Source organism: Oncorhynchus clarkii, chromosome 13 (assembly GCF_045791955.1).
Source record: "Oncorhynchus clarkii lewisi isolate Uvic-CL-2024 chromosome 13, UVic_Ocla_1.0, whole genome shotgun sequence".
NCBI classification, from domain to species: domain Eukaryota; kingdom Metazoa; phylum Chordata; class Actinopteri; order Salmoniformes; family Salmonidae; genus Oncorhynchus; species Oncorhynchus clarkii.
The window spans coordinates 42,870,813-42,884,236 of record NC_092159.1 but is presented as its reverse complement, the minus strand read 5'-3'; the positions used below and the strand labels follow the sequence as shown (position 1 = coordinate 42,884,236).

Here is a 13,424-nt window from a genome sequence, read left to right as displayed (position 1 = left end):
TAAATGGAGAAAGTTTAATGGCAACATTTGAATAGAGCTTTTTCATGTTGAAACAAGTATTTTTTTTAGACTTTGTTAGAGCATGTTTGGATTAAATATCAGTTTTCGATTACACCCCTCATGCAGCCATGTGGGATTTTGAAAGATGGCAATAGGCCTGGAAAGTGAAACGTATCAGGACATGTTTTTCTACATACAATACATGCACAAATATGAACTTTTGTGTGCACACATTCACTCGTTTAAAAACACACACACAAAACGCATTGGATTCTTCAGATATTTCATTTATTTTATAAAAAGGAATGCATTTAAAAAATAATAATAATATGTACCACTATTAGTGTTTAAGCTGTACCGTTTTGACACAGGCATCGTGCTACTGGACACACAAGACATTCCATACATGAACACGGTTCTTACATACATACATACTGTACATACTTACATACATAGTCATTCATATATTTATACAAATAATACAGGGTTAGGCAACACATGAATGAAGTGATGGGTATGTTTGCGCTGTCTTTGAAGAAACCCAGGAGAGAGCAGGCAATATGGAATCTGCCAAAGTGCTTTCACTATTCCTACTGGTCTGACCTAGCCTGGAATCTAAATTTATATGCTCAGTTTATTTTGAAGTGAAACAATTGTGTAACAGAGCATATTAGTTTGGATTCCAGGCTCGCTGTCTAACTAGCAGGCTGTAAAAACCTGCATGGAAATATGATGAGGACCAGAAGCGTGGCCAAGTGAGAGTGAGTGTGTGTCTGTACAAAGGCAGATGAGATTCTTCATGAACAACAGGAACCGCTTTATGAAACACAGGACTTCCTGCCGTTAGAGGAAGTAGAGTTTATTTAGGCATCTAAGAGAGTAGAGGACGACCTCTCGTGTGAAGGGAATGGAGACCCGTGCTCCCCTTTAAACGGGATCTTCTCTTGTTTATGGAGGGGGAGAGGGATTATTGAGATTGGGGAAGATGAGACGTGTCTACTCTGGACTAATCCCATGTCTTCCTGTGTTGAACAGGACACTGTACTATTTTTCAACCATTCTACCTGGACTGGCTTGGGGGTGATATTCCTGTTATTTTGTTGTGGTCTGCTTTTAAGACTTCGCAGTGAGATTGACCTGTTTCGCAGTGAGATTGACCTGTTTCGCAGTGAGATTGACCTGTTTCGCAGTGAGATTGACCTACCCTGTTTAATCCCACTCTCTGCACATCAATGACAAGTCAATGATCAATAATACTGTCAAAAATAGAGCGGTCTCGCTCCAAACACTTCATACTTACATTCAGGCCCATTCCCCTGCAGCAACGCCCAATAATAACAGAAAGCACACTCTGCCACTGCGTTGCTATAACATCGTTAAGACAACAGTCCTGTTGGTTATGGGCTGCTGGGTAGCTGTCATTGAGTGAAATTTATCAGGGCCAACTCACTTCAGGAAATGTGTTTTCTGATTGGGCCTTCCTCTTAGGAAACGTTAGTTACAAAAGACAACAGTAGAAGCGAGAGGGATAGATTTGAGAGAGAGAGAAAGAGAGAGAATGTTAATGAACAAGCTGAACTTACTGGAGTACACCAATACACATTAGTTCTTACAAAGGAGTTAGAATGTCATGCAATATACGTAAGCAGAGTACTTTTGTTTTTTGCAGTTAATCAAAGGGATCTATGCAGGTTAATATATGAGGATATATAGCCCTGGTTTAGAGGGGTACTTGTAAGGGTTTTGGCCGGCATGGAGTGCAGTACTGAGTGAGGACTAGTCACTGCCTGGGTGCCTCACGTCTCTCTATATGAGCAATGGCCTATGAGTACTGTATGTATGGATACATATATAATTCACTCAGGGAAACGTCTGTGGTTTAACCTTTCAAGAGGGCGACAGCCATAAACAATCACACAACGCTTACATGTCTACAAAGTGCAATATGTGAAAGCTTTACCATTATCAGGGAGCAGTAAAACACTCCAACAACTCAGCATCACGATTATGTATTATGCATATGGTGTCTGTGGATTTGGCGTTCCATAAGAGAGTCCGCATACATGTAAAACAAGCGGACATGCAGAACATGAATTCAGGTATCGTTATAATCAAGACTCCCTCAACAAAGATTGTGACTCCACTCTGTGAAAGTCCCTAAGAAAATGTTTAAAAACATTGTTAAAAGAAGAGAAAAAAAAAGGCTCAGCTATGATTGTGAATTCATTGAATAATAGTGAATTCACTCGAGGATGATTGTGTAATCACGCTCCTGTGGTGAATCGGTTGAATGCTGATTGTGAATTCACACAGGTATGATTGTAATGAGAGTCAACGATGTTGTGACATCTCTCCAGACAAACAGACAGACGGTCTTCTATGTGGCAGGTCTGGAGTGGGGATGGGGGGGGGGGGGGGTTCACAGGTGTGCTTTCCTCTTTAAGTCTCTTCACCTGCACACAGCCCCATCACACACACTATCCCTCTCACACACCCAGTCTAACAGACATGCACGCACACACCTTCACATTCAGAAACACACACTGTGCGATTATAGCATCGAGTCAGACACAGGTGGTGCACTCTGCCTGCATGATGGGCGTGGTCTGGTGTTCGTGTTTGTTGGTACAGTGCTCCATAGAGCTGGAGCTCTTGAGGGGCACCAGGCATCGGTCAGTGGGGCGCCCGCTGGTCAGCAGCCCCCAGCAGCACAGCACACGCAGGAACTCTTTTCTCATGTCCTTACTGCGTAGCGTGTAGATCAGCGGGTTGAGTGCCGAGTTGAGCGTGGCGATGCCGAAGAAGATGTCTGCCTTGGAGAGGACTGGGCAGTCCAGCCTGCGGCAGGAGGTGTCCAGGAGAAGGACGGTGAAGGCGGGCAGCCAGCACACGATGAAGACGCCCAGCACGATGGTGACCGTCTTCAGCAGGGCGTAGGCCGGAGAGTTGGTGGCCTCCTGGTGGCTGGAGCGCACAATCAGGTAGATGCGCACGTAAAGGATGCCGATAGAGAGCAGGATGATGCTGAAGATGGTGACCACGAACAGGATGTACTTCTTGGAATAGAGGGGCAGCAAGGCCGAGCACTCAGGCAAGTTGTTGATGCAGTTCCAGCCGATGATGGGCAGGCCCCCCAGGAGGATGGAGGTGACCCAGCACGTCCCGATCAGCAGGAACATACGACACGTCCTGTTAGAGCCGTAAACCCTGACCTTGGTGATGGCGATGTAGCGCTCGATGGCGATGGCCAGCAGGCTGAAGACGGAGGCGGCCAGCGCTATAAAGGCTGTGCCCTCCCGGATGAACCACTGCACCGGCACCAACTCAAAGGTCCTTGGCCCTGATAGGAAGATGTTGGCGATGTAGGCAGAGCCGGCCAGCAGGTCGGAGAAGGCTAGGTTCCCGATGAAGAAGAACATGGCGGTGTGGAACTTCTTGTTGCGGAACACGGCAATGAGCAGCAGCAAGTTCTCCAGAATGATGATGCTGCAGATGATGACGAAGACGATGTTGAGGGAGCTGAGCTGGGCCTTCCCGTTGGTGCGCTCCTCTAACTCCTCCCAGGTCATGTCCTTGGCAAACACATAGTAGGCATGGATCAGGGTCCGGTTGTAGTACTGGGAATACTTGCTCTTCATGGCAACAACGGGGTGGCAGAGCACGGTGGCTTTTCGGCAAAGAGTCATTCACACAGTGGTATGGTGACGGTAGAGCTGGTCTGGGCCGATGGTCATTCTCTCAAGAGGAGACGTCTGGGAGACAGGGGGAGGACGCAGGGCAGGCAGGCTGAGGGGAGGGACTGTGCCCGTCCCAGAATCACGTCTCAGTGGCCCAGGAAGCTTGGTTGGGTCACCTGCAGAGAATCAGAGAGACATGGTCAGGATTACCAACAGGGCATATAGTGTGCATTGTGTGATTTTAATCAATTAGGAGTAGGCATTGCCTACTAATTGGTTGATGATATCATTGGAAACACTTTTTTTACTACAAAACATAGAAAAGCACAATTTCCACATATGTTGATGTTGGGGTTGTGCTGGAGATGATGACTATGAAGCAGAATTTTAATTTTATTAAACAAAAAATGAAATGTCCCTTTAAATAGATATTTTAAAAAGAGGGAAAAAGGTTGATTCAAGTGTCGACTCATCTAGGGGAGACAAAGTAATGAGTTGGTCTGTGTTACAGTGAAATAGTTTATTAAGGCCAGACTTGCTTAAGACACAAATCACAGCAGTTGTGTGTGTGTGTGTGTGTGTGTGACTGATTCTTACTGCCATAGGGCCTGCTTTGGCATGTGCACCTGGGGTGATCAGACATTTCTTAGGGTTCAAAAATAGATCCAATCTGGACAGATCTGGCATCTGCCTTCAGGCACAACTCTCCCCTGAGCATTACACAGAAAGGACTGTGTGTGACCACATGTGCAACTGCTGCAAATACACTGTGTACTTTGTCCATTTGCTACATCTCTAGCTAAGCACCCACACAGGCAGACAGTTGCTGCTTTTGTCTGTGCAACAGGATTGGAATGGCAGTAGAGAGATAGTGTATTAGTGTTGAGCATTGAGAGACTCAAGGGCAAGGTTTACGTCATCATAATAACCTATCATGAAGAGTTAGACTCTTTGACCAATCTGGAACTGTAATTCCTAGGAAAATCAGTACGAGGAAACATAGGAAACAGAGATTTTTCTTCCAGAACAGTAGCCTAGACAGAGATCACCTGTAGGCTGTAGCCTCAGAACCTAATGGTCCGTCAGGCTAGAACACACAGCAGCTAGGTCTGTCCGTCTACCGAGGATATTCCGCTCACCATTTCTAAGCACCTTGCTGTCAACACTCTGCTCCGTCACACCATCGTTGTCCGGACTGAGCAACATTTAACTCCATTGAAGTCCCTCTAACACCAGCATAGCAGCATAGATCGTGGATCAGCCAGACTAGGGCCAGGTGCAGGCCGCAACGTGATGTCCCCCAAAACACTGGAGGGCATCTCACAACCCTACCAGTAAGTAAACAACAGAAAGATGGGGACTTTCCAGACTTGTGGGAAGTATATTATTAACCAATCTAAAGTGAAAGAAAAAATCTATTCTCATGATCATTGGTTAAGATAGTTGTAAAAAGCCACAGTTGGGTCATAACATTTTAATTAGCAGATGTGTGTCACTGGTTTTCAGATCCACTCTACCCTTAAACATTTACATTCAATAATGAATTAAAATTAAGCCGTTTGTTCATTTGAATGGTACAGTTTAAAAAATTACTTTCAAACAAATGCATGCAAATAACACACTGGTCCACAAAGAAAGCTTGGAATCAGTAGTCAAAAGTCAAAACAGTGTTGAAAGCAAAAGGAGGCTCTGTTAAAACAAAAATAAAAGCTGTCCAGGAGTAAAGAGGTTCTGGAAAGCTGATTAGAGTCTGAGCTCTTAAATACGTCGACGGTAACGAGATGCCTCTGGAGAACAGCTCATAGTAACCGGATCCTGATGCGTTCACTGCACGCCTCCTCTCTACAGCCTGAGCTGCTGCTGCCTGCTTCATTTCCCTAATCTAAACACTTTTACTGCTGTTTAGGTAGCTAGCTAGGTAGTCTAACTGCCGTCCTGTTTACTGGGCTGTGACAAACCTCGGTGAGGGTGGAGAGAGGGGCGGGGCTGGGGAGAGTGGAATGAGCTGCGTGCCCATGTGGAATGGCATCTGGACACAAAGGCAGGGATCTGAGACGTCGCTGTGACGCACACAAAACCCTCATGCACTCGTGCACACACACACACACACACACACTGATACCAGCACACACAGACCCCCACATATAAGCCGTCATGGAAGGCTTTCAATGTCATGTGCCAGTCCATGCACCGTTCACAGGAATGAAATGTACTGAACATAGCCCTATACACTCTTTCACATACGCACACACACCTAAGAGTACATACACTCGACACAGAGAGCGGAGTAGAGCAGCACACGAGTCCAGCTGCGCGCACACACATAGGTTGAACACACACACAGCTGCTCTTGGCTACCAATAATAACCAGCATGCTCTGCTGTTTCTGCCTTCCAGCCTGAATAACACAGCCACACCAAGCCCTGCTGGAGTCACTCCCACCCCGGTCAGACTACTCCCAATAGGGCTGCTGCAACTGTATTAGCCGCTGGACGTGTGCTGATGTATGCCCATTTTATGCTGGGGTCAAATCCAATGTCCCCTCTGTGGAACAATACAGTTGATTCAATTCAATTAATATATTCCTATTTCCTTATCGGAATCATAGCATCAGGTCTCCGCCCGTACCCCCGGTTTCCTGTGTCCATAAGTAGAGAGAAATCAGGGCTTGAGGCTGAGTGGCTCTGCCAGCCGCACCAGTGTAATTACATCAGGTTACATTACTACTGCAGACGGTAATGATGTTGTTATTGGACGAGTCAATATAAACCAGCTCTATAAAAACGGCTGAGATTGAACAGAGCAAAGAGGACATGTGGTGTTTTGGAAGCAGCTTCTTCTTTCCTTTCAGCTCATCTTTCACTTAGTTCTCTTCAGATTTCTAAGGAGAGTTTCCCAGACTGTTTTCCGACTTGGCTCGTAGACAGCAGCTCAAGTCCCCGTCAGACTGTGCATCGCCGTGGAGACCTTGGCGTGCCATGTGACATCTCCGTGATCAGGGGATTTGACAGCGTGTGAAACCTGATGGGCTGGTTTACCTGCAGTGCTGTTGTCTCATCCCTTGATCTGCCCTGTGCCACACAGGCCCAGACGTCTCCACGGCAACTAGCTGACAGACAGGACAAGCGAGCAGCAGACTTCCTGCTCCACTGCTCTGTAGTCCCGAACATCATATGGCACGAGACAAAGCTGTGCACTGTGTTGACCCCCCATACATCACACATCACTGTCATATCCCTGCTGCTGTAGCCCTAACAGTTAAACACATGCTCAGCACCAAGACACACCTGCCACGATTCCTTCCTTCCCTCCCTCTCAACAACAGGGTGTGATGAGAGTGACTAAGATGAAAGATTACACAGAGGTAGGCCTAGATCCAATGAGAGAACAAGTCTGTGTGCTATGTGAGATTCATGTGGCTCCACTACCAGGTTTTACTCTGGTGCAAGAAGCTAAAGCCTGAGGCTTCTGTATTTCCATGGCTGAAGGCCCTACTCTAACCCACATTAGTGTTCAATGGTCTACTGCAGGACCAGGAACCTTGGTCAAACAGTACAGGCTGGATAATCGTGTCTCCATTGTGAGTGTGTAAAAAGAGAGAGCGAGAGAGAGAGCGAGAGAAGAGAGAGAGAAAGAGCGAGAGAGAGAGAGCGAAAGAGAGAGAAAGAGAGAGAGCGAGAGAGAGAGAGCAAGAGAGAGAGCGAGAGAGAGAGAGCGCGAGAGAGAGAGCACGAGAGAGAGAGCACGAGAGAGAGAGCACGAGAGAGAGAGCGCGAGAGAGAGAGATGGAAGGATGGATGGATGGAAAGAGTGAGAGGAAATAAGAGATAAAAGGCAGCAGTGAGAGACAGGAAGACAAGCACCAGACATACATTTCTCAGGTGTCATTCAGAGAGACAGGAAATCCAAAAACGCTTCAGGGAGCACATTTACATCAAGATAGGAGCCGAAGACGAATCACCAAACGTGTATGCTCATGCTGCATAGCCTAGATATAGGGTCATTATCAAAGCTATGTAAACTCAGCAAAAAAAGAAACAGCCCTTTTTCAGGACCCTGTCTTTCAAAGATAATTCGTAAAAATCCAAATAACTTCAAAGGTCTTCATTGTAAAGGGTTTAAACACTGTTTCCCATGCTTCAAATCCAAGTGTATTTGTCACGTGAGCCGAATAAAACAGGTGTAGACCTTACAGTGAAATGCTTACTTACAGGCTCTAACCAATAGTGCAAAGAAGGTGAACAATAGGTAAGTAAAGAAATAAAACAACAGTAAAAAGAAAGTGAAAAATGACAGTGAGGCTATATACAGTAGCGAAGCTATAACACTAGTGAGCCTATAACAGTAGCGAAGCTATAACAGTAGCGAGGCTACATACAGACACCGGTTAGTCAGGCTGATTGAGGTAGTATGTACATATAGATATGGTTTAAGTGACTATGCATATATGATGAACAGAGAGTAGCAGTAGCGTAAAAGAGGGGTTGGCGGGTGGTGGATGGGACACAATGCAGATAGGCAATGTGCAGGAGCACTGGTTGGTCAGCCCAGTTGAGGTAGTATGCACATGAATGTATAGTTAAAGTGACTCTGCATATATGATAAACAGAGAGTAGCAGCAGCTTAAAAAGAGGGGTGGGGGGCACAAAATGCAAATAGTCCGGGTAGCTACTTTGATTACCTGTTCAGGAGTCTTATGGCTTGGGGGTAAAAACTGTTGAGAAGCCTTTTTGTCCTAGACTTGGCATTCTGGTACCGCTTGCCATGCGGTGCAGCTGTAGGACCTTTTGAGGATCTCAGGACCCATACCAAATCTTTTTAGTTTCCTGAGAGGGAATAGGCTTTGTCGTGCCCTCTTCACCACTGTCTTGGTGTGTTTGGACCATTCTAGTTTGTTGTTGATGTGGACACCAAGGAACTTGAAGCTCTCCACCTTCTCCACTACAGCCCCGTCAATGAGAATGGGGGCATGGTCGGTCCTCATTTTCCTGTAGTCCACAATCATCTCCTTAGTCTTGGTTACGTTGAGGGATAGGTTGTTATTTTGGCACCACCCGGCCAGGTCTCTGACCTCCTCCCTATAGGCTGTCTCATCGTTGTTGGTGATCAGGCTGTTGTGTTGTGTCGTCTGCAAACTTAATGATGGTGTTGGAGTCGTGCCTGGCCATGCAGTCATGGGTGAACAGGGAGTACAGGAGGGGACTGAGCATGCACACCTGGGGAGCTCCAGTGTTGAGGATCAGCGTGGCAGATGTGTTGCTACCTACCCTCACCGCCTGGGTACGGCCCATCAGGAAGTCCAGGATCCAGGTGCAGAGGGAGGTGTTTAGTCCCAGGATGCTTAGCTTAGTGATGAGCTTTGAGGGCACTATGGTGTTGAACGCTGAGCTGTAGTCAATGAATAGCATTCTCACATGTGTTCCTTTTGTCCAGGTGGGAAAGGGCAGTGTGGAGTGCAATTGAGATTGCATCATCTGTGGATCTGTTTGGGCGGTTTGCAAATTGGAGTGGGTCTAGGGTTTCTAGGATAATGGTGTTAATGTGAGCCATTACCAGCCTTTCAAAGCACTTCATGGCTACGGACGTGAGTGCTAAGGGTCTGTAGTAATTTAGGCAGGTTGCCTTTGTGTTCTTGGGCTCAGGGACTATGGTGGTCTGCTTGAAACATGTTGGTATTACAGACTCAATCAGGGACATGTTGAAAATGTTAGTGAAGACACCTGCCAGTTGGTCAGCACATGCCCAGAGTACACATCCTGGTAATCCGTCTGGCCGCGCAGCCTTGTGTGTGTTGACCTGTTTAAAGGTCTTACTTACGTCAGCTACGGAGAGCGTGATCACACAGTCGTCAGGAACAGCTGATGCTCTCATGCCTGCCTCAGTGTTGTTTGCCTCGAGGCGAGCATGTGACTTAGCTTGTCTTGTAGGCTCGTGTCACTGGGCAGCTCGCGGCTGTGCATCCCTTTGTAGTTTGTAATAGTTTGTAAGCCCTGACACATAAGACGAGCGTCGGAACAGGTGTAGTATGATTCAATCTTAGCCCTGTATTGACACTTTGCCTGTTTGATGGTTTGTCGCAGGGCATAGCGGGAGTACTTCTAAGATTGCGGGTTAGAGTCCTGCACCTTGAAAGCGGCAGCTCTACCCTTTAGCTCAGTGCGACTGTTGCCTGTAATCCATGGCTTCTGGTTGGGGTATGTACATACAGTCACTGTGGGGACGACGTCCTCGGTGCACTTATTGATAAACCCAGTGACTGATGTGGTGTACTCCTCAATGCCATTGGAAGAGTCCCGGAACATGTTCCAGTCTGTGCTAGCAAAACAGCCCTGTAGTTTAGCATCTGCTTCATCTGACCACTTTTTTATAGACTGAGTCACTGGTGCTTCCTGCTTTAATTTTTTGCTTGTAAGCAGGAATCAGGAGGATAGAGTTTGTCAGATTTACCAAATGGAAGGTGGGAGTGAGCTTTGTACACATCTTTGTGTGTGAAGTATAGGTGATCTAGAATTTTTGTATGTGTGGAGTACAGGTGATCTAGAAGTGTTCACCCTCTGGTTGCACATTTAACACATTTAACATTTGGTAGAACTGATTTAAGTTTCCCTGCATCTGGGTGAGTGGTTTCCTGTTTGCTTATTTCCTTATACAGCTGACTGTAGTGCGGTCTTAGTGCCATCATCTGTCGGTGGAGGTAAATAAACAGCCACGAAAAGTATAGCTGAAAACTCTCTAGGCAAGTAATCTGGCCTGCAATTTATCACAATATACTCTACTTCAGGCGAGCAAAATCTAGAGACTTCCTTAGATTTCGTGCACCAGCTGTTTACAAATATGCATAGACTGCCCCGCCTCGTCTTACCGGAGTGTACTGTTCCATCTTGCCAGTACAGTATATATCCTGCTAACTGAATATCCATGTCGTCCTTCAGCCACGATTCCGTGAAAAAGGATATTACAGTTTTTGATGTCCAGTTGGTAGGATATTCGTGATCGTACCTCGTCTAATTTATTGTCCAATGATTGCACGTTGGCGAGTAGTATTGACGGTAACGGCAGCTTTCCCACTCACCTTCTGCGGGTCCTCATGAGGCATCCGGCTCTTTGTCCTCTGTACCTGCATCGCTTTCTCTTACAAATAACGGGGATGTCGGCCCCGTCGGGTGCTTGGAGAATGTCCTGTGTGTCCTGCTTGTTGTAGAAAAAAATATGTGTCTAATCCGAGGCGAGTGATCGCTGTCCTGATATCCCAAAGCTCTTTGTCTAATCCGAGGTGAATGGTCGCTGTCCTGATATCCCAAAGCTCTTTATCTTATCCGAGTTGAGTGGTCGCTGTCCTGATATCCAGAAGCTCTTAGTCTAATCCGAGGTGAGTGGTCGCTGTCCTGATATCCAGAAGCTCTTAGTCTAATCCGAGGTGAGTGGTCGCTGTCCTGATATCCAGAAGCTCTTAGTCTAATCCGAGGTGAGTGGTCGCTGTCCTGATATCCAGAAGCTCTTAGTCTAATCCGAGGTGAGTGGTCGCTGTCCTGATATCCAGAAGCTCTTAGTCTAATCCGAGGTGAGTGGTCGCTGTCCTGATATCCAGAAGCTCTTAGTCTAATCCGAGGTGAGTGGTCGCTGTCCTGATATCCAGAAGCTCTTAGTCTAATCCGAGGTGAGTGGTCGCTGTCCTGGTATCCAGAAGCTCTTTTTTTGCCGTAAAATACGGTTGCAGAAACATTATCTACAAAATAAGTTACAAATAACGCAAAAAATTATTACGGCACCATTTTGAGAATTATTCAATGAACCATAAACAATTAATGAACATGCACCTGTTGAATGGTCGTTAAGACACTAACAGCTTACAGATGCTAGGCAATTAAGGCCACAATTACAAAAACTTGACACTAAAAGAGGCCTTTCTACTGACTCTGAAAAACACCAAAAGAAAGATGCCCAGGGTCCCTGCTCATCTGTGTGAACGTGCCTTAGGCATGCTGCAAGGAGGCATGAGGACTGCAGATGTGGCCAGGGCAATAAATTGCAATGTCCGTACTGTGAGACGCCTAAGACAGCGCTACAGGGAGACAAGATGGACAGCTGATCGTCCTCGCAGTGGCAGACCAAGTGTAACAACAACTGCACAGGATCGGTACATCCAAACATCACACCTGCGGGACAGGTACAGGATGGCAACAACAACTGCCCGAGTTACACTAGGAACGCACAATCCCTCCATCAGTGCTCAGACTGTCCGCAATAGGCTGAGAGGCTGAACTGAGGGCTTGTAGGCCTGTTGTAAGGCAGGTCCTCACCAGACATCACCGGCAACAACGTCGCCTATGGGCACAAACCCACCGTCACTGGACCAGACAGGACTGGAAAAAAGTGCTCTTCACTGACTTTTGTCAGTTGCCAACCAGGGGTGATGGTGGGATTCGCGTTTATCGTTGAAGGAATGAGCGTTACACCGAGGCCTATACTCTGGAGCGGGATCAATTTGGAGGTGGAGGGTCCGTCATGGTCTGGGGCGGTGTGTCACAGCATCATCGGACTGAGCTTGTTGTCATTGCAGGCAATCTCAACGTTGTGCGTTACAGGGAAGTCATCCTCCTCCCTCATGTGGTACCCTTCCTGCAGGCTCAACCTGACATGACCCTCTAGCATGACAATGCCATCAGCCATACTGCTCGTTCTGTGCATGATTTCCTGCAAGACAGGAATGTGTTCAGCCATGGCCAGCGAAGAGCCTGGATCTCAATCCCATTGAGCACGTCTGGGACCTGTTGGATTGGAGGGTGAGGGCTAGGGCCATTCCCACTTGAAATGTCCGGGAACTTTCAGGTGCCTTGGTGGAAGAGTGGGGTAACATCTCACAGCAAGAACTGGCAAATCTGGTGCAGTCCATGAGGAGGAGATGCACTGCAGTACTTAATGCAGCTGGTGGCCACACCAGATACTGACTGTTACTTTTGATTTTGACCCCCCCTTTGTTCAGGGACACATTATTCCATTTCTGTTAGTCACATGTCTGTGGAACTTGTTCAGTTTATGTCTCAGTTGTTGAATCTTATGTACATACAAATATTTACACGTTGTTTGCTGAAAATAAACGCAGTTGCTAGTGAGAGGACATTTCTTTTTTTGCTGAGTTTATATTGTCACCATGTAGCCCATCTTGTTTGTCTCCAACACCAAAGTTGTTTTACATCCACAAATGATCAGAACTAAAACAACCAGATAATAATCAAAGCTGCTCAAAGTTTATCACGCAATGTGTATTTAGTACGATATTCAAATGAACCATGCTGAATATTCACGAGTCCGAATAGTAAAGATCTTCTGAAACCTTATCCTCTGGGACCTTGGGTTCGACTGGTACATAGAGCCTGGTAACACTGTGCAACAACGTGGGACTTGAAAGGGGGTTGTAGTAGATGGGACTTAGAAAAATAAATGTTCTCTCTCATTAACCAGCCCAAGTGATTCTGAGTTCAGGCACATACATTTTAAATGTGAAAACTATTTCTAAGATGCGCACTTTTAGATTTTCCAAACTCACCTGCGTTGCTCACACTTTGAAGTCCACAATGTAGAGGGGAGGTTCTAAGGGTTATCCAAATGATGATGATGGACAGAGAGATCCGCCAATTATTACTGAGAGATCAGCCAAATAAAACCAGTGGTTGTTTCGAGACCCGTTCTGAGGCGCTGTAAAACCAGACGGTTCGACAGAGAGCCGGCTGATAGACAAAATTATGT

General features: G+C 46.5%; 1 protein-coding gene across 3 annotated transcripts in view; it reads right to left on the bottom strand.

The window, feature by feature from the left end:
• Positions 1 to 266: 266 nt before the first annotated feature.
• LOC139364775 (sphingosine 1-phosphate receptor 2-like) overlaps positions 267 to 13,424 on the bottom strand; it is a 41,096-nt gene continuing 27,938 nt past the window's right edge. For 2 of the 3 annotated variants that reach the window (XM_071101830.1, XM_071101832.1), the window contains exons 2-3: positions 1,201 to 3,853; positions 267 to 1,137 (exon numbers count right to left, since the gene is read on the bottom strand). In XM_071101830.1, coding sequence (XP_070957931.1) covers positions 2,565 to 3,686 — 1,122 coding nt within the window. In that variant the 5' untranslated portion in view covers positions 3,687 to 3,853 and the 3' untranslated portion in view covers positions 267 to 1,137; positions 1,201 to 2,564. Of the gene's footprint in view, positions 1,138 to 1,200; positions 3,854 to 4,816; positions 5,006 to 13,424 lie in introns of those variants that run through there. The other variant, XM_071101831.1, reaches the window with a different exon arrangement.